Source organism: Patiria miniata, unplaced genomic scaffold (genome assembly GCF_015706575.1).
Source record: "Patiria miniata isolate m_02_andy unplaced genomic scaffold, ASM1570657v1 HiC_scaffold_1, whole genome shotgun sequence".
NCBI classification, from domain to species: Eukaryota; Metazoa; Echinodermata; class Asteroidea; order Valvatida; family Asterinidae; genus Patiria; species Patiria miniata.
This window is the reverse complement of record NW_024037047.1, coordinates 34,966,518-34,988,991: the sequence shown is the minus strand read 5'-3', so window position 1 is coordinate 34,988,991 and position 22,474 is coordinate 34,966,518. Positions and strand designations below refer to the sequence as shown.

General features: G+C 40.5%; 1 protein-coding gene across 1 annotated transcript; it reads left to right on the top strand.

The window, feature by feature from the left end:
• The first annotated feature begins 262 nt into the window (after positions 1 to 262).
• LOC119729221 (phenolphthiocerol/phthiocerol polyketide synthase subunit C-like) lies at positions 263 to 8,810 on the top strand. Its single transcript, XM_038201799.1, has 4 exons — positions 263 to 533; positions 1,275 to 2,743; positions 2,952 to 3,045; positions 3,196 to 8,810. Exons 1-4 carry the CDS (start codon positions 263 to 265, stop codon positions 8,748 to 8,750), a joined length of 7,389 nt encoding a protein of 2,462 aa, XP_038057727.1. The 3' UTR covers positions 8,751 to 8,810.
• Positions 8,811 to 22,474: the final 13,664 nt, after the last annotated feature.

Sequence of the window (22,474 nt, the reverse complement as noted above, 5' to 3'; positions counted from 1 at the left end):
CCAGTGCCCTTCACCACGAGGCCACAGCACTCCACAGTGGTCATGACGTCACACTTGCATGCACACCTCTGTATGGGGGTTGATGTTCGTATCATTTCTGAAGTTCCTGCGTTATTCCGTTTGAAATAAAAACCGCGGAAAATTATTTTAAAAGAAAAAAAATACGTACGTTGTTTGTAGGTTTTCATGTCAACCCCTCTTGTTCATTTTGTATCAGTTACACAGAAGCAGACAAGCTGATTCTTGATCACGTGGTACAAACATGGACGCGGGACTCTCCCGCCAAAACCAGAAAGTGGCCATAGTGGGCATCGGCTGTCGCTATGGCAACGGGATCGACAACGTCAAGAAGTTCTGGGAGATGTTGGTGGAGGGGTTAGACTGCACCACGTCGGTACCTGCAGATCGCTTCGATGCCAGCTACTTCCTAAGTCCTGGAGAGAAGAGGGCGGGCAAGATGTACATCAAGAACGGTGGCTACATCTCTCAGGACCCGTACATGTTCGACAGGCAGTTCTTTCATATGCCACCCGGTAAGTTTTTTGGATCACCCCATTTTTACAAAACAATCTGTATATCTCATCTAAAGTAAGGGAACAACAACAATTACTTTACAAAAGTCGATAAAATACAGCAACTTTTTAATCTGTTTATATGCATTGACTGTTAAAAGCCTGTGCCCAGGAGGCGGTCCGCCACTTGTACTTGGCCTAGCAGGGCATATTTCTAAAAACTTGACAATTGCGAAAGCATTTTGACTCGAAACTGTAATATTTTTGGCTAGGTGTAATTTGGTCATCCGACTACAGTGCGGCTCCTCAAGCAAAACTGACTTGTTGCTCGAATCTGGGGTATTATCAAAAGACGTAAACAATGTCATTAATCATTTGCCAGGTACATGACCATGAATGCAAGTCACCCCTTACCTTGAAGCCCAAGTATGGCCTCAGGTGGATTAAAACTTGTACAAACTGCCTTAGCCTATCGGCTTGTATCTTAAAAAAAAAAATATCTAACCACCGACCGACGTGGGGTTTATGATTACCCCCGCTTTAACACCTAACCGTTAAATGAGAGAGTTTATTGAATTGTAAAAAACACAACGTTTTATTTGCAGCTTTAGTCTAACTGGCAGTTACAAGCAATCCAAAAAAATATTAAGGCAGGCCACTTTGTCCCCTTGGACGAAATGAAATCGAAATCAACTTTTACGTATAACATCAAGAATTCGCATATTTGATTTTCTGTTCAATTTCCTGTTCATTTTCATGCAGACGAAGCAGCTCATCTAGATCCACAAGTCAGACTCCTTCTTGAAGTCACGTGGGAGGCGCTTGAGAATGCTGGGATACCAGCTTCTTATATACGAGGTTCCAAGACAGGTGTCTACATGGGCGTGACGGCACAGGAGTACTCATCATTTGCCTGTACACCAGTCCACAACATGAATCAATACTCTAACTCGGGTACCAACTCCTGCATGGTGTCCAACCGCATCTCATACGAATTCGATCTGCGTGGACCCAGTTTCTCCGTGGACACTGCCTGTTCATCCTCCCTGTATTCCATCCATCTGGCGTGTGAGGCACTCAAACAGAACTCCTGTACCATGGCTCTTGCTGGAGGAGTCAACTTGATCCTTACACCAGTTACATCCATTGGGTTTTGTCAGGCTGGTATGCTGTCAGGAGACGGAAAGTGCAAAAGCTTTGACCAATCGGCGGATGGATATTCACGCAGCGAAGGTGCCGGGGTTGTGGTTTTGAAACCGTTGTCCGAGGCTCTGAAGAATGGCGATCGAGTTTACGCTGTACTGCGAGGAGGTGCACTGAGTAATGATGGCCGCACACCGGGTATTGCAAACCCAAGTTTCGACGCGCAGGTGGATTTGGTGAAGAGCGCTTGTCACAACGCCAGAGTGGACCCCCATCAGATTGTCTACGCAGAGGCTCATGGCACAGGAACACGGGTTGGGGATACTACCGAGGCAGGTGCCTTGGGCGAGGCTATGGGACGAAGTAGAGGACTCAAACATCCTCCGTTCTATATTGGGTCCGTCAAATCAAATGTGGGTCACTCTGAAGGTGCGGCAGGAGTCGCTGGCATTATCAAGGTCGCCTTGTGTCTGTATCAACGGAAGATCCCACCAGTCGTGCATTTTAAAACACCGAACGAAAACATCGATTTCAAGGCGCTAAAAATAAATGTCCCAACTGAGCTGATACCGTGGCCAGACCGAGACGGTTGGCACTTAGCTTGCTGCAGTTCCTTTGGTTTCGGTGGAGCAAATGCAAACATTGTTCTTGAAGGGCCAACAAATCCTCAAGAGAATGGCCAGTTCATGAAGATTGGTAAAAAGTTGAGTTGCTTCCTCCTATCTGCAGCCAGCTCCGATGCTCTTCGTCAAAAAATAAAAGATTGGCTATACTTTCTTACCGATAACACACAGATGCCAGACGATGCTTTCTACTCGTGTCTGTACACGGCCGCCTGTCGTTCACAGCACCACACACACCGTGTGGGTTTTGCTGTCAACTCCAAGGAAGATGCGATCCACCAACTTCGAATGAAAGTTGAAGCTGGAGGCCAGCAGACCTTGGATCGGTCTGTTGAAGGTGTAGCTCCATCAGCCACAAGAACTGAACACAAGATGGTGTTTGTCTTCTCCGGCATGGGTACTCAGTGGTGGGGCATGGCGAGAGAGTTGATGCATACACAGCCTGACTTTGCTTCAAAGATGAAGGTTAGCACAATTCCTTGCTTATAATATTACTAAATTGACTCGAAATTAAGATATTGAACGCAAAGGAAGTCAGCAAAGAATTTGAAAAAACTAAGGTTCCTTAGTTACGCTCTTGCGTTCGTACTGAAAAAGTACAAACAATTAGAAATGCTACTATCCAAAGTAAAGATTGTTCTGTTGAAATAAATCTAATTAATTAAATTTGAAGGTTATCGACAAGCAGCTGCAGAAATGTGGAGCGACGTGGTCATTGGTCAGCATGCTGTCTGAGGAAACGGACCGAGAGAGAATCAATCAAACAGGTAACATTATGAATCCTTATTGTGAACATAGTTTGTGATCTTTGGATGACTGTTGTTTTGAATTGTCATTTGTCATTACGTCACAACCCCAAGAATTGTTCGTCTTATTTAAAACTGTTAATGAGTTTTCTACTATCTGCATCCCCACAGAAATTAGCCAGCCTTGCCTGTGTGCGGTTGCGATAGGTCTTATTGATCTATGGAAGTTGCATGATGTGGTTCCAGACGCAGTGGTTGGTCATAGTGTAGGAGAGGTTGCATCAGCCTACGCAGCAGGTCTCCTTAGTCTGGAACACGCAGTCAAGCTCATCTACCGGAGAGGAAGAGAGCTACGTAAGACCAGTGGCTCAGGGAAGATGGTGGCTGTCTTGAATCGTGTTGAAGACGCTGTCCAATTCGCCAGTCAAAGCAAGCATGGGCAAGTGCTCGATGTTGCGGCTATCAACAGCCCAGGTCAAATCGTTTTTTCAGGTGAGACTTCGGCTGTTGAGGGTCTGGCTAACGAGCTCAAGTCAGATAACATAAAGTGTGTGGTACTTAAGGTAAATAATGCTTTTCACAGCAAACAGCAGGAGGTTGTAAAGAACCCTTTCCTCAAAAAAGCGGGTAAGTTTCTTAAGGTACAAAACGCGTCGGAGAAGGGACGCACGATTCCAATGATGTCAACTGTGACTGGGCGTTATTTGACGCCTGAGGAGGCCAACTCTCCTGAGTACTGGTATCAAAATATCAGACAGAAGGTTTCCTTCATGGATTCTATTCAGAATCTGGCAAAAGATGGCTTTCGTGTGTTCGTGGAGATAGGTCCTCACCCCTCACTCCTGCCAGCTGTCAAAGATACCCTGGCTTCAATTCAGGCTACAGGTGATAAATTCGTCACAACTGCATCTCTGCTACGGCCCCAAGACACCACCACGACGGCAAACGATTCTGAGAATCTCCTGTTGGCGCAGATGAGGCTTCATGTGAGTGGCATTCCCGTGAAGTTTCATAGCCTGTTCAGCTCGACTTTTCGCCGAGTAGAGTCGGTCCCACACTATCCGTGGCGGCGAGAAATGTGCACAAATATTTCACCGCAAGGAAAGGAGAGTATTCTCTTTCCTGTGAGGGATGGCCAGCACATGCTCTTGGGAGAGCCCAGGGTTACCTTCTATCTTCAAGAAAGTCCGGTGAAGATATGGCGAGCTGACCTGAATGCATCTCGGGTACCTTGGGTTCAGGATCACGTCCTGCAAGGGGCTGTGGTTGTCCCTGCTGCTGCTTACATGGAAACAGCTCTTGCTGCAGCTCGATCGATGAGCTCTGATCCCTATCCTCTGATTCTGAGTGGAGTGCAATTCGATCGATTCATGTTTGCCTCAAATTGCGAAGGTACCTTGGAGACAACAGTTGAGAAGAAGACACCAGAACAATCTCTCTTCACGCTCAGGAGCCACGATGCGTCAAAAGGAACGTGGATCCAACATTGTCACCTAAACATCATCTCTTCATCTGTAGCCAATCTTAGTGAGGTGAAGACAGCTACTATTGATGTAGAGAGCATCATATCAAGGTGTGAAGGGATCCTTCAAGATGAGGACTTTTACACCAAGGCATCAGGTTCTGGGTTCGAACTGGGATCGACATTTAGAGGAGTTCGGAAGATATCAAGTTCTAAAGATTTTCGAGAAAGTTTATTGTATGCTGCTGCCCCTCCAAGTGTGCAGAGAGAATTCCATCGTTACGTTTACCATCCAGCTTTCATGGATAGTTTCTTGCAAGCCTTTGCCGTGCTCCTAAGTTTAGCAACAGAAGCAGAAATGGAGGCTTCTAGCAAAACATTCCAACCTGTGTATCGGGTTCCAAGAAGCATCAAGACGCTCACTCTCTCTGCTCCAACCTCACCGCATGTTTGTATCCACGCGAAAATTGGCGGAAAGGACCAGCGTTTCTGTGATATTGATGTGGCTGACGCAGCCACAAATGAAGTATTCTGCTCAGTAAGGGAACTTGTGTTTGAAACCATTCAAGCTGACAAGATGGAGCCCCAGATGTGGAGTTTGTCATGGGAACATTTTGGTTCAGTGAAAGTAACAAACAGACCATCTGAATTCCAATCCGCCAAAAACAAAGTGGTCGTCTTCCCGGATGATACAGAATTAAGTGGTTTATTTGTAGATTCGTTGGTGAAAGTAGAAACCTATGATGTAACAGTCATTGATACGAAAAGTGCCAATGCTTTGCAACGGGCAGTTTCCGTCGTTTCTGACAATAAAGAATCTGATGCGGTTCTGGTCATGATGAACACTGAGGTTTCTGATGTACATTTGAATTCGGGGTCTGTCATGCGCAAGAATGAGTTTGAGAAATGCCAAAGAGGCGTATTGTTTTGCTACTCTGTCATAAAGGCTTTACAGAAGGAGGGGACCAAGACTAAGTTGATTCTATTCACAAAGGGCGCACAGTATGCAAAAGAAGAGGACGACGTCAACCCATTTGCGGCCATCCTCAACACTATCGGAGTCACAGTCAGTCACGAAGAGCCTTCGGTTCGAGTGTTTACTGTTGACCTGCCCATGATCGCAAACAGCCTGGAGTGCGCCAAGATTGCTTGCGAAATATTTTACAAGGAAGATTACTATCTGAATGACGAAAATGTAGTCGCCGCAAGGACATCCAACTCCACACACCCAGAAGATCAGGCTCTAACGTGGGATTTCTTTTCACCTCGCTTGACAAAGGAAAATCTCTCCAAAGCTTCAGGGGTTGTTCAAACAAAGTTCTGGTCAGTTGGTGAGCAAAAGATATCTGATCGTAATCGTGTCTTCATTCACAAAACGCCTTCCAGTGAGTTTGATAACACCGATTCAGGCACTGTCCGGGTAAAGGTCGAAGCTTTTAGTGTTTGCAATGGGCATAAGTTGGAAGGGGACAGCCATTTAGAACCCATAACATTAGTGTACGCTGGTAGAGTTGACACATCGGAATCAAAAGATGTCTGCGGAACGTATTTGGGCCTTATTTCTTGTAAGGAAGTCAAATCGTCAATGACCGCTTTGTCAAAGGATTTAGTTGAGGTGCCTTCCCACCTGAACCCCAAAGAGGCAGTCAGTATCGTTAACGATTACTTCCCAACTGCCGTCTTCTTCAATCAGGCTTTGCACGTATCTGCAGGTATGCGTCTTGTCTTCAAGTTCGACTCGCTAGATAGTTGTGATATCGCAACGATGCACCTGTCAACTACATTGGGAGCCGAAGTGGTCCTCTTAACTGATGGCCATGCTGATTTCGTGGAAACGAACGCTGAGATATCTGTGAGGTGTCTCAATGAGGTAAATAAAGCGTCAGTTGACGTGCTGTTTCTGTCTCTCAGATCATCAACCTTAGATCATACACTGCAGTCGTTGTTGCCAAAGTTGAGAAGAAACGCCACTGTTGTGATAATGCAACGACTGAGACAAGATGCAAGACTTCCGATGCTTCCTTCCCAGATGAAGATGGTGACCTTCGATACAGATCTCCAGTCAGCAGTTGAAGGTTTATCCGATGCCGAGATATCAGATGCTCTGTCGAATCTCTGGGAAATGTTTGACCCAAATGTGGAAGGTAGTCACCTGACATGCAAAACCAACAATGTTAAGGAACTGTCTTCTCTGGCTGCACAGAATGTTGAAATCCCCAAACATGAAGTCATCCAGGTAGCATCAGCGGAGCTTATGTTGCCACCTTCTCTTAAGCACGATGGTTTTGTTGCTGATGGAGAATCGGCATACTTCATCACAGGAGGAATTAAGGGGTTTGGTCTCAAACTTCTAGAGTGGCTTATATCAAGAGGAGCTCGATACATCTATACTGGTTCAAGAGGGGAAATAACTGATGATTTACATGAGGTAATACATAAAGGAAAGGAAGTTGGTGCCACAGTGCAACACATTCAGTTGGATGTTTCTAATGCCACAGACGTTGAAAAGGCACTGCAGGGAATGAAGGATGACCAGTGGCCGGCTTTGAAAGGCATATTCCACTGTGCCGCTGTCTTCAGTGATGGATTCATCCAAAATATCACAGCAGAGTCATGGAACAGTGTCATGGCTCCCAAGGCTTATGGGGCACTTCTCCTGCACCAGTTGACGCTTAAGCTTGGCATCAAACTCGATCATTTCATCATGACCTCTTCCATTGTGTCTCTGCTTGGCAATGCGGGACAAGGCAGTTACTGTGCTGCCAATGTCTTTTTGAACGCCCTCGCCCAGTATCGACACAGGCGTAATTTACCAGCGACTGCAGTACAGCTTGGTTTGATAAATGACGTTGGGTTTGCAGTTCGCCGCGGTATTGTTCAAATGTGGGAGAAGACAGGCGTAGAAAGCATGAGTCCCGAAGAGGCTCTTGGTGTGATCGGTTGTGCTTTGTCAGTTCGACAACCACACCTGGGTATCTCAGGCTCCTTTAATCGGAAACTTTACGCAGCGACACATCAGGGTCTCATGACACAACACTTTAGAGAAAAGCATGGAACCATGTCCATTTTCAAGGAGTTGTTTCAAGACAGAGACGTATATCTAATTGCCGCTGATAGCCTGCAGCAGTCAATTGTGAAGCTTCCACTCGCTAAAGCCAAAGAGATGGTTATCAAGACTTTGGCCAAGCTTCTCAGTCAGCACCTTGGGATGTCCGATGAGCCACCACATGATGCCTCTCCTGTTTCCCTTGGTTTGGATTCCCTCATGGCTTCAGAGGTTAGCCAGATGATCAGCCAGCAGTTCGAGGTCACTGTGGGAGCCGTGGATCTACTAAACGACAAGAACACGATCCAAGAGCTTTCGAAGAACATCACAAAACAAATACTGGCAAAGGCCGATTCAACCAGCCAAGCTGATTTAGGCAATGAAGTGTCGTCCGTCTCCAAAGAGAATAAAGTTGTCATCGAGGGTGAGGTACCCACGTCGTTGGGAGTAAAGCTTGTGTGCTTTCCCTCCAACGGGGCAGGACCTTCGATGTTTCTTCACTGGATACAACATCTGCTTCCATTTGGAATCCAAGTCTTGATGATCCAGCTGCCGGGTTGGGAAGGGCGTGAAAGCGAGCAACCACTGACAGACATGAAAGATATTACACGTCTTCTCCACGATGAGCTCATGCCACATCTTTCAGACATTCCATTCGTATTTTTTGGTCACAGCATGGGCAGTCTGATTGCGTTTGAAGTTTCTCATCTCCTTCTGAAGGAAGAAAGCATCTGCCCTCGCCACCTATTCGTCAGTGCTTGGTACGCTCCGACAGCACCTTATCCTCACCCGAAAGAGCTTAATATCTCACCAGAAACCTTTGACTTGTTAAGAAAGACCCTGGAGAATCACCCAAAGCTCTTTGCAAATTTAGCGAGGATCAAACAAGTAAAGTTCAGTTTCATGGATGAAAGGGCCTTCCTCAATACATCCATCATGCGACGGTTGTTACCCTGCTTAGAGGCCGCCATTGAAATTGTGAAAAGTTACGATGGCAAACACGAGAAGCCGTTACCTTGTGACATCACAGCTTTTGGCGGGAAACAAGACGGTTTTGTTCGACCAGAACTCCTGGAAGGCTGGAAGTTGCAGAGGTCCAAGAAGCATTGCTTTAAGAAGACCATTTTGCCAGGGAGGCATATGTACGTTCTGACAAACACGGCAGAAATTGTGAAGGAAATTTGTCTTACGTGCCAAAAAATAGTAGCTCAAGAATGAAGAAGTCATTGTTTCCACAAATTTAGAATACCAAATAGGATAGCCTGCTTTCAGTACACATTACACACCCCTTTACTGATTGCTTCCTTCCTGTTTTATTTCCATATTGAAAACCTTGCATTTTCAAGATGAATATGAACGTGCCAATATGTTTCTGAACTTGAATAGTATTCTTCGATATGGGTAAAACTTTAGGCGCTAGTGTATGTAATGAAATATTGAAGTGGGGCTTGGACAAAGGTACAGTCAGTTTGGGCGAATATGCAGTGAGAATTTTTTTCGTAGCCTTTTTGCTCAAGTTTAGTCTCTTTTATTTACATGGATATCAAATGCAATGTTAAAAGTAACGCTTGTAAAGAGAAAATTGATAAAGGTCAGAAGAAAACATCGTATGTTTTATATTCTGTAGTTTTACCATGCATCGATAATGTTCCTAGATTCCAGGGATAATTGGATTTACCCAGATTTAATATTGTACACATTTAGCAACGTTTAATAGGTAGAATATTTAATGTACTATGAATGGGATAAGTATGAATGTTCCGAGAGACATTTTACGGATAATTTGACAACTGGTGGCCGAATCAATGTCGATGAAATTATTTGAGAGCGTAAAAAGCTAAGCGAACTGTTTACTCAGGACCAATGTCTCTTTTCTTTTCCATTTATATTTACGACTGGCGCCAACAAGTGACATTATTTACTGAAATTAATAAGTGTAAGAAATACATATGCTGTCAATCACTATCATAGGTGTTTGTCACTAGATGCGATTATAAAAAACAGGAACATTGGTATATATTTATGTACAATGAATTACTATTCCAAAAAGCGAGGGAATTACGAGAGATTTTTAAAGGTCTTTAGTAAGTATTGATGTTTATGTCAAAGGAACAAGTTGTTTTTAGTCAAGTAATTTCAACATCACCACTTTACATACATGTGCTACGACCGCTCTTTAATGTACAGTAACAGTGCACTCGTTGTTTCTTAAATACATCACTAATGGGTTAAGAGTTTGAGAGTGATAATCTCATTAAATGTAATGGACAAGCCCCGTTCTTACCTCCAAAATGAGAGAATACTAGAGCATGTATCCAAGGGGTTTGCCCATCTTTAGTTTCATATATGATTAGCTACACTGTAATCGGCAAAACATTATCGAAATACCGTATACACACGTAGTCAAATGAATTGATGTGATTATCGATTTATGTTGGCTAAGAAATTTGTATGTTAACCATTACACACCCCTTTACTAAATGCGTTCTTCCTGATTTATTTCATATTGAAAACCTTGTATTTCTAAGATGAACAAGAACGTTCCAATATGTTTCGAAACATACAAAGTACCGGTTTTCTTTGATTGCGTTAAAACGTGCGACGCCATGTCTAACTATTGAGGTGTGACTTGAACAAAAGTATTGTCAATTTTTGGCGAAGTTGCAGTCCGATAATAGTACGGGCTTTTTATGCTTGGGGTATATTCTATTTTATTTACATGAATATCAAATGCAATGCAAACAGTAACTTTTGTAAAGAGAAAAAGGGTACAGTTCAGATGGAAAAAACATGTATTTTATATTCTGTATTTTACAATGCGTCGATCATTTTTCCTAGATTTTGCAGATAAAAGAATGTATCCAGATTTAATACTGTTTGCCTTTAAGAACGTTAGATAAAATTATTAATGCACTAAGCCATGAATGGGATAAATATGACAAATTCCGAAAGGCTTTTTATGGCTAATTTGACAACCGATAGTAGAATCAAAGTCAATCAAATTATTTGAGAGCGTAACAAGTTAAGCGAACTGCTTACATATGACCACGCGTCTCTTTTCTTTTCCTTTAATATCTTTGACTGGCGTCAATAGGCGACACTATTTACTGAAATTAATAATTGTAAAAAACAGGTACGTACTACGTTGTCAATCCCTTTCATAGGTGTTTGTCACTAGCTTCGATTGTGAAAAAAGGAAACAGTGGTATTGTATAATGAATTACTCTTCCAAAATGTAATGGAAGTACGAGTGGTATTTAAAGGTTTTAACTAAGTATAGATGTGTATGTCAAAGGAACAACAATGTGTTATTTGGCGTTTTTAAGTTGTTTAAGTATAGTAATTTCAATCCCACCACTTTACATACTACGACCGCTCTAAAATGTACAGTAACAATGCACTCGTTTATTTCTTAAATGTATCACTGGCGGGTTGTGAGTTTGAGAGGGATCATCTCATAATTTATAAAGGACAAGCTCTATTTTACCTCCAAAATTAGAAAAACTAGGACATTTCATCAAAGGGGTTTGCCCATCCATTTAGTTTCATACATATATGCCCATTTAGTTTCATATATGATTAGAAATACTGGCGAAACCTTATCGAAATACCATATACGAACGAAGTCAAATATATTAATGTGATGATTAATTTATTTTAGCTGAGAAAGATATATGCTAACCTCAGAATATTCTTTACACCCATAGTTTTGAGAACTGAACACGTATTGTGTCAGGGAAATTATCTCAGAGCGTAGAAAGCTAAGCAAACTGGCGTGGTGGTAAGTTGAAATATAATTATGGTGTGTAATAAATGATTTTGATTATAGGAAGTGTTCAAGTGTTACAATACTGAAAAAATATTTCAGTGTTTAAATCGTGGTATTTGGAAGACTTCACAGAAGAAATATTATTTTTGAGGTTTTAAAAATTAAAGACATGCTTCTTACTCGAGCTTATCAAATTGCTTTTTAATCAACCAACTGCAATAGGATACCTAAATAAATAACAAAATATTCTTTCAATCCAATGTCAAGAATTAAGCAACATACTTAAATTATTATTTGGATCAAAAACTTACTCAGGTTCCAGATCTGCTGAAGAGACAAAACTTATTATTCAAAGCGAAAACAATAGTTTTCATTGAATTACTATCCTTAAATTACTCATAATATAACGTGTGCTTCACTTTTCTATCCGTGAATATCTATGTCAGAAATCAATGAGCGACACTCTTTACTGAAATGAATTATTGTAAGAAAGTAAACGTTGTCAGTCCTTATCAAAGATGCATTTGTCACAAGCTACGATTATAAAAACAGGATCTTTTGCAACTTACTTTATTGTTCCTGTGATCTGGACAGAATAGTAGCGTTGTATGAAGCCCTCTATAGTTGGACAGTTTATGTAACTCATGTTTTGTTCAGCCATGTTTGCCTATGCATTTTCACTTTCAGTTTCAGTCAAATAAACCCGAGTTTTTACAGCTTTCCCGTTTGAACACGCAATAGTTACAGTTACAGTACATGACAGTAGAGTCTTGCCAACGAAGTAAGTGATAAGTTCATACATTTTTCAAGAGATTTACCGCATTTTTGGACAAGATAGGTTTAGGTTAAAACAATGTACACGCAATGCATGGTGTTTTATGCAGTATTAGTTTCAGCTGATTGTTAGTAATTTAGAGATGATTTAGAGATCCGTTTGATCTAGTAGATTCTTAAGTAATCTGACAGCATGAGAGCTTTCCTGAGAGAATTTATATAATTTTTGGATTCTGTAAACACAGATAATTATTTGTTTAAAGGGACATTCATTCGCCTGGATTTTCCGTTGGATTTTTCGTTCCTTCATGATTCACAGTCTGTCAGTTGTTAATACAGTTTGAGAATATTCCTTGGAGTTTTAAGATGCTTGTAACTGATTCTTTATCAGAAAGTACATAATTTAAGGACAGTTTTTGGAAGTTTATTTGTAGTTTGCCAGTCAGTTTTCTGCTAGTTATTTCTTTGTTGTGACACAGACACGTAATCTCATGACCGTATAAACTGTTATTTTGTACTCAATGTTTATTTCCTTTAAGATCGAATAATATCCATATACGATTCTAAGCAAGATTTCTTCTATTCAGTTGCATTTCCTGATGATCCATATATAATGATTTCACTTTTTATGGTAGGTGATCATAAGTTCGAAGATGAAACAAAGAATTCCACGTTACAAAGAGTACATGAGTGGTCTTTAATAGGTGTTCTATATGTAGATAACCATGTCAGTGGAAAAAATAAAGATGTATAGACTATAAACTATTTTTGGGGGGTTTCTAAGTATGATTATAATGTTAACCGAGCACTGTATTTAAGCCTGGATGATTCCACAAAACTTACATGATAGTAGCCACAATATGATTTTTAATATTATCATCAGCATAGTACTTAATGTCTTATTTGTGCACATTAATATTGGTAAACTACCATAAGCTGATGATTTAATAAGGATTTTCGGTAACCATTGTAGACCAGCCTTTCTTTCAATTAATATTTCCTCATACACGAATCAAAGTGCAATCTCATTGCATACCAAAGTTGCACTAAAAACTCAAATCGCACTTTTTAGATCTCAAGGGAGAAACTACTCCGGAATGGGAAGTAATAGTTGGGCTTTTTTTTTAACGTTAATCAAAGACGTGTGCATGAGCAAAGATGCTTTTTTGTTTTAATACTTAGTTTAAAACTTAGCTTGTAAAAAGTTTAGTCTGCATCACATCAAGCTTTGGGTGTCCATGAGTGAATTTTGCACTGAATTTAAAACTAATCCGTGAATAAAGGCGAACTTCCAGTTAAACATTCCTTTCTTAGTGTGTCTGTTTGTCTTTCTTTTATCTGAACAGTACATGCAAACAATATCGTGTCTGTAGCTTGCTGACAACATTCCCAAGTTTTATTAAGTAAACTTCGTAAGATTAAAAAAAAAATGTTGTCACAAGCGACGGGAGTTTCAGGGGAACCGTCGTCAAATGGCCGTCATTGGCTAAAAACAACCACTTCCAATTAGCACCTGTACTGTATTGTTATATTTTATATTTATTCACTGAAAAATTAAAAATATTAAAGAGTGCTCGGGCGGTTTTGGGTGCTACAGGGCGTACTAGGGAAGGCGGTTTCTGGCGCCTCAATTTGGCGTCCAAGGTCATCACTAAAGTTAACGATATCCACCTTTGAGCACAATCATCATTTTTCTTGATTCAGAAACATTCACGAAACAAAATTGAAACAAGAAGCCAGCATTACATGGGAATTTCCCGTCAAATCTGTTTCAACAATACTTGTAAAAACGTATCTTGTCGAGAGCTTTTAACAACATTTTGTTAGTGGCCTGGAAATAAGGTACGCCACGTTTAGATAGCACCTTATGCTTAGATCACACAATCGCAAATTGCATAAGAAGGCACACACGCAAATGCAAATATTGTGTTGGGTTCAATTACCAAGCTGACCGCAATTACACTTGTTAGAATGAACCGTTCTCTTTGCATACACAATCAATCGCTCTCTTTGCATACAAAGGTAACACTGCTCTCTAACCCTGTCAGGTTCGGGTGTGTAAAACCCTACCCCAACCCCAGCCCCTTGATTTTCTTATAATAGATCGGGAACGAACTATAATGGCTCTGTCTATCAACAAAAGCAAATGGTCACAAATACGGAAATATGCTTATTGTGTTATTCAAAAAAACATGCGTGGCCAACCGAGTATCAACAATAAAATCATAGTCACAGGACAAACTAAGGCAATCATGGTCACAATGCATGCATGCTAGGAATCAAATGGCCGCCATTGGCTCGAAATTCCACTTCCCATTATCACCTGTACTGTATTGCTATATATTATGACAAATGATACCAAAAACAATTGCACTTTTGTTTACGTGCAAGTTGTGTTTCACACTCACCTTGCACGTATACAAAAGTTCAACTTTTTTTTCGGTACCATTTGTCAGAATTTGCATAATTTTGTACACATTGTCACTGTTTGGGGCCAAACAAAGAGTATGGCTGGATTGCTGAGGAATGTATGTAATGATCAGTCGTCATTTTAGCAATATGTGCCCAGTAGTTTTGAGTTAGACAAAAAGGTATTAAGAGGGGGAATATCTTTTTGGGTTGAGTGTGGGATCACAATCCCGGTACATACCGTTATTTCGTTTTACCGTTTTGGATTTCCTCAAAAACAAAAGCAGTAAACGACCATTGACTGTTTTCTCGTTTTACAGTTTTGTAAACGGTCAAACGGTATAAAGTCGCACAAAAAAAACCCCAATTAGGCATACCTTTTTTATTGTAAAAAACGATAAACGGTTAGTTGCTTTACTTTTCGAGTGTTGTTTTCCAAAAACATGACAATGACAAAATGGTCAATAGTCTTGTCGACTATTAAGGTTTGGCAATTAAGCAATGCACCTTTGAATGTTATTGTGTCCTTGGGATCGAGTCACTGCCTGGCAAATTGCCCTCCTTACATTTATGTTGTTCGCACGACAGAATTTGCGAATATTGCGGCTATTGAACTTTGAAGAGCCGCGTCGAACTCCAATTTCCTTAACATAATCTGTAACTTCTTCATACCTTAATACCATCCCTATCCCTTGTGAAATTTCCTCCTTGAAATTTCCCAGCGCCATTTTTGCTTGTAACTCTTTAAGCCCCACCAACTGAATCGCAGTGGATGGGCTCAGGGTCACGCCAGGAATCACACCACGCATTACTGCGTGCACGGCATGATCCCCCTCCACCCCCTTGCCCACCGCCACAAAATGCACTACGGACTGTTAACTGTTACACTGAAATAAAAAATAAAATAAAAAAGGTATTCAATACTGACCGTTTTGATGTTTTTTTAAGTTATTTGTGTAAAACTGTAAAACAAAAATCATTGATCGTTATGCTGTAATGAATTTTACTAACTGATAAAACGGAATAACCGTATTTATCTGAATACCATTCTACCGTTTGACAAAACTGTAAAACGAGCAAACGGTCAACGGTTCGTTTATTGTTTTTGTTTTTGAGGAAATCCAAAACGGTAAAACGAAATAATGGTATGTACCGGGATTGATCACATATCATAGTCGGAGTGCCAGGCAGGCTTGTAAGTACTGCGGCCAGACCGTGTGGATGCAGCAGCGTGGGTGTCAGCCGCGGGAGGGGTAGAAACCTCGATAATACTTTAGAGTGCCTGGGCGGTTTTGGGAGCAGGGCGTTATAGGGAAGGCGGTTTCGGGCGCTATACAATTTGCAGTCCAAGGTCACAGCTAAAGGGGGCTATGCCCACCTCGGGAGAACATTTAGCATTTTTTAAAATGATTTTCCCAAATATTTTAGTAACTTTTTATTATTGAATTTAGGCTTATGCATTGTATTTTTGTATGCAAGAACTGTCAAAAGAACCAAAATATTGTGCAGAAGAGGGATATCCTTGAGTCACTGTAGCGCCCCAGAAACTCTGCCTAATACCCTGTAGCACCCTAATCTGCCCAAGCACTCTATTATTGGATGTCCTCATTTGATTGATAATGACCACACATAAACCTGTTTTACCCCAATTTAAATGTTTTTGAATGAAGGATGCACAAGTTATGCCAAAAATATTGGGTTTTTTTCACAAAAAAGGGGAAAATGCAATAAAGCTTCCTCTTGTAGTTAGCGCATTGAAACCAAATGACTTCATATTGTATGACTTCTGGCCAATCAACATTTCTATAAATGTTTAGGATAATATGCCGTCGAATACGGGATTTAGGATGCGATGTGACCCCCACCCTCGGTCCTGAGAAGACCCACAATACCCCGGTCCTGATACGGTAAAGGTGTATGAGCCCGGAGGTTTTTCCTAATACGACTTTCAGAGTAGTATACTGTCTGCTTGCAATTATCTGGTTGCGAACAGACAATCTTTCAAATGTCCTTAAATAAACTTTCCAACAATCATGAAGTAATTCAAGACAAGAAACCAGCATTACTTGGGAATTTCCCGTTAAATTCCGTTTGAAAATTACATGCAAAGACATCCGGTCTAGAGCTTTGAAACAAAATGTGTTAGTGGCCTGGAAGTAAAGTAATTAACTTTTAGATAGAAACTTGGCACATTAAAAGTCGGGGAGTCCCTTGGGAATTTCCAGTCAATTTCCCTTTTTATTGTCTATGATTAATGTCTATTTCTATCCAAGAACAGATCCAAAAATCTTTTGGTCTCTACCTTGCAGCGAAATTTCTTAGTGTCCCTGAATAAACGTGTTATATTTTTTTTTAAATGTTGTCACAAGCCAACGGGATTTCAAGGGAATTGTCCACGACCCTGCTATGTCTTTTGTCAATGGTTTTACAGAGAAAAAAAAATCGCCTGATGTCTGCAGAAAAAGCCTTCAAGACTAATCTCCTAGGTAAATGCCGTCACATTTTGATTTTGAAGGCTGGCAGTGATATTTGGGGCCTATTTCGAGTAAATATCTAAACAGATAATTCTGCTTTAATCACACACTCGAATATGACACAAGAAGGTGCACACGCACAGTAGGTTGCACTTGTAGGTTGTTAATTTTTTTTGGATTTAAATTGCAGAATATAACATTTATTATACTTCATTAAAGCAATTCGCACATTCATTTCCAAATGACACAGACCAAAACAAATGTGAATAATTATGTTATACCTTATTGGTTTAACTACCCTGCCCATCGTAATTACCCTTCTAAGAATAAACTACACAGCGTATTACGTTAATTTGGATCAAGCTTGCGTGCGTGTGAGGTTGCTATGCAATAAGTGATTTCAAATGATACTAATGTGTACATTACTTTTATTTTGTGTTATAAATGGCTTCTTTTTTGTTTTACATCACTTCATACTAACAATTTTAACACCCCCTCCCACTTTGTCTATGTACAAAAGACGCTGGATGAGAGAAACCACGCCCGGCTCAGTGTCAAAGCCGAATGGTCTATTGTTTACAGCACTTGCTGGTCAACCACAACGAAAAATACTTGCCAAATAATTGTGTCCTGTTGCATACAGGAACCACAAGCCACGCCACAGACTATGCCACTTGTACAGGCAATGACATGTTTTGGTATGCCTGAGGGCAATAGGGGTCTCAATCACTTAAATTATGCCCCGAGGTGATGACAGATCTTAATGCTGCTAGGGTTTGCATGAACATTATTTTTTTTTGGGGGGGGGGGGTGTTAGCTTTGGGACACATGTGTCTTAACGCAGGGTTTTGTTCATCTCTTTGCGTACAAAATTGCAATGAAATCTATAATTGCACCATCAAGATCTCCAGAATTTACTCCCTACTGTGAAAGATAAACCCTATCAGGTTTGGGGGTGTAACCCCCCCCCCCCCCGGCCCTTTGAATTTTTTTTATAATAGCTCAGAAACGAGCTATAACAGCCCTATCTCATTGCCGGAAAAAAACGAGGAAATATGCATCATGTTATTTAAAAAAAATATTATTGTTGCCTGGCCCCATAAAGTATCAACGAAAATACCTAATCACAGGACAAATAAGGACAAACAAAATAAGGAAATGTGTATTTTTTTGAGTCAAAACCATGTTTTCTTTGCCTGGATCTATCAAGCATAAAACAAATTCATGGTCATGGGAACAACCCCAATGCATGCTTGGAATCAAAGAATCAAATGGCCGCCATGGGCTGTTTTGGGAGGTACAGGGCGTATTAGGGAAGGCGGTTTCGGGCACTATACATTATTTTGTGTCCAAGGTCACCGCTATGTCCACCCTTGGAGAGCAATCGTCATTTTTATATATTTTGCCCCAATAGTTCCGTAACTTATGATTATGCATTGCATTTTTGTATGCAGGAACAGTTAAACCAGAACTTACAAATCCCAGAACCAAGAATACTCTGCAGAAGAGGGATACCCTTTAGTCACTGTAGCACCCCTGAAACCCCTGCATAATACCCTATAGCACCCTAAACTGCCCGAGCACTTCATTGTATTTTTGGATTTTACGTCTCATTTGATTGATAATAACCACGCACAAAAAACTGTTTTACCTCAATTTAAAATTTTATTAATGAAAGATGTACAAGTTATGCCCAAAATACTGTGGTTTTTTAACACAAACGGGGAAAACTCAATAAACTTCCCCTTTTATTTTGGTCACCGCATAAACCCAATGGCTTCATGTTGTAGACTACCGGCCAATCAGCAGATCTGCAAATGTATAGGAAAATCAGCGGTCGAATACGGGAATTAGGATGGAACGTGCCGCCCATCCTCGGTCCTGAGAAGACCCAAAATACCCCGGTCCTGATGCGGTAAGGGTGTATGAGCCAAGTATTATCATCCGGTTGCGTGCAGACAATCTTGCAAATGTCCTCGAATAAACTTAGGAACATCCCGGAAGTAATTCGAAACAAGAAACCAGCATTACATGGGAATTTCCCGTTTAATCTCCCATTGAACAATACAAGCAAACACATCTGGTCTAGAGCTTTCAAACAAAAGTTTGTTAGTGGCCTAGAAGTAAAGTACTCAACTTTTAGATAGATAGTTTGGACAATTAAAAGTCCGGGAGTCCATTGGGGATTTCCAGTCAATTTCCGTTTTTATTGTCTATGCCTAATGTCTACTTCAATCCTAAAACAGTTATACAAATCTTTAGTTATTGGCTCCTGTATTATGTCTCCAAAATTAAAGCAAACTGTAGAAAGACTTATTGTACACGGTCGTCCAGTGCGATTTTTAATCCAAGATCCGAGTCCTTACCATATTGTCATATATGATAAATACATTGCGGTTAGAAAAAAATGGCTACCAGGGTACCAGGGTACGGATTAGTGTAAATACACATGGTCGGCTTTTTTAATAATATTTGTTTACATCTGACGCGAAAGCTGTTGAAGACTTGCCTATTCGTATTTCCATCAGCGTATAAAGCTTTCAAGTTATTAGCTCTTATATTATATCTCCAGAATTAAAGCAAACTGTAGAAAGAACTCATTCTACACGCCCATGACAATTTTTAATGCAAGAATCAGTCCTTGTCTATACCATATTGTCATAATTATATGATAATTACAAATACTGTAGACCTAAGTAGTAAAAATTTTACCGAAATACAACATACATCTGCAGTCAAGTATATACCCTCCTGTGGAAACATGCATTCTGGGCCGTGCCGTTATTGGTCAAGTTACCCATTGGTTTGTTAGAAGTATATCAGGGGAAATGGAAGGAAACTTTGACCGTTTGTGACCTTTTAAACAGCAGGTGGGTCTGTGTTTTTTACGAACCGCAGAAACAAATAAAGCGAAATTCGAAATCGCAATTCAACAAGTTTATATTTGCATAGTAGCAAAATATGTGTTAATTTTGTATTAAATAGCTTCTTTTTATGTTTTACGTCACTCTATACTAACATCACTCTATAATAACTATTATAACATCCCTCTCCCACTTTGTCTATGTACAAAAGACACAGGCTGAGAGAAACCACGTCCGGCTCACACAGCTGTGCCTACTATGCTCATCACCCTCACCAGTGTCAAAGCTGAAAAGTCCATTGTTTACAGCACTTGCTGATCAACCAGAACAAAAGCACTTGCCAAATAATTGTGTCCTTTTGCATATACAGAACAACAAGCCACGTCACCTAAAGACAATGCCACTTGTAGAGTCAATGACATGTTTTGGTATGCCTGAGGGCAATAGGTGTCACAATCGCTGAAATTCAGCCATGAGTTGATGCCAGATCTTGTTGCTAGTGGTTTACATGAATATCAATTTTTGGGGGGTGTTAGCTGTGACACGTGTCTTGACGCATAGTTTAGTTCATTCTCTTTGCATACAAAATAATCGTTCTCTTTGCATACAAAATTGCCATTAAATAATTGCACCATCAAGATCTCCAGAATTTACTCCCGGCTGAGAACGATGAACTTAATCCGGCACGGGGGTTTACCCTCCCTCCCCGCCCCCTTGAATTGTTTTTATAATAGCTCAGAAACGAGCTACAATAGCCCTACCCATTTTCAACAAAACAAATCATGGTCACAGGCCCAACACCGAAAAAAAAAATAACAAGGATATGCATTATTATGTTATTCGAAAATTCATTATCTTTGCCAGCATGGCCCCACAAAGTATCAACGAAAATACCTAATCACAGGACAAATAATGACTAACAAAACAAGGAAATGTGCATTTTTTTGTGAGTCAAAACCATGTTTTATTTGCCTGGCTCTATCGAGCACAAAACAAATTCATGGTCATGGGAACAACTACAATGCATGCTGGGAATCAAATGGTGCCATTGGCTCAAAAAGCCATTACCCATTAGCAACTGTACTATTTTTTTTAGATATTGTATTTATTCACTGAAAAATCGATCATAATACTGTAGAGTGCCAGGGCGGTTTTGGGAGCTATTCAGGGCATATTAGGAAAGGCGGTTTTGGGCGATATACAATTAGGCGTCCAATGTTACCGCTTAAGGGCGCTTTATGTCCACCTTTGGAGAACAATCATCTCTTTTTTTTCTCTTTAAAAAAAATAATAATTTGCCCCAATAGTTCAGTAACTAATGATTATTTAAAAAGGTTGTGGAATGCTCGAAGACATTTCCGTCATTTTGGGGGTATATGTAGCCTAAGGTGTGATGAAATAAAAACGACTATTGTTTCTGTCATGAAATGAGTACAAAGGTTACTTTTGAGAGCTATTTTTCAGGTCCTGTTTCGACCCGAACGTGCAATTTGTGTAAAAGTCGTCGTTGCGGGCAGCAAAAAAACGTTTATGCTACTCTGTATCGGGAGTCCTGTTTATAACGTCACGATTTACTGTGTTTTGTTTGCTGCCCGCAACGACGACTTTTACACAAATTGCACGCTCGGGTCGAAACAGGCATGACAGGACTTGAAAAACAGCTCTCAAAAGTACCTTTTGTACTCATTTTATGAAAGAAACAATAGTCGTTTTTATTTCATCACACCTTAGGCTACATATACCCGAAAAATGACGGAAATGTCTTCGAGCATTCCACAACCTCCTTAATGTATGCATTGTATGTTTGTATGCAAGAACTGTCAAATCCCAAAACCAAGAATACTGTGCAGAGGAGGGATATCCTTTAGTCTATGTAGCGCCCCACAAACCCCTGCATAATACACTGTAGCACTCTAAACTACCCAAAGCACTATATTATCGAAATTTCTGATTTGATTATTGATGACCAGAAAAAACCTGTTTACCTAAATTTTAATGTTTTTGAATGAAAGATGTTCAAGTCTCTGCCTAAAATACTGTTTTTCACCCAAAATGGGGAAAATGCAATAAAGGTTCCTCTTGTGGTCAGCGCATTGAAACCAAATGACTTCATGGTGTAGAATTTTGGCCAATCAACATTTCTGCAAATGTTCAGGAGAATCTGCCGTCGAATACAGGATTTAGGATGGGATGTGCCCCCCCCCCCTCGGTCCTGAAAAGACCCCAAAATACCCCGGTCCTTGATACGGTGAAGGTGTATGAGCCCGGAGGTTTTTCCTTACACGACTTTCAGAGTAGTGTTATCCGGTTGCGAGCAGACAATCTTTCAAATATCCTTGAATAAACTTCCCAACATTAAGGAAGTAATTCGAAACAAGAAACCAGCATTACTTGGGAATTTCCCTTTAAATTCTGCTTGACAAATTACATGCAAAGACATCCGGTCTAGAGCTTTGAAACAAAATGTGTTTAATGGCCTGGAAGTAAAGTAATTAACTTTTAGATAGAAACTTGGCACATTAAAAGTCGGGGAGTCCCTTGGGAATTTCCAGTCAATTTCCCTTTTTATTGTCTATGCTTAATGTCTATTTCTATCCACGAACAGTTGTAAAAAAATCTTTTGGTCTCTACCTTGCAGCGAAATTTCTTAGT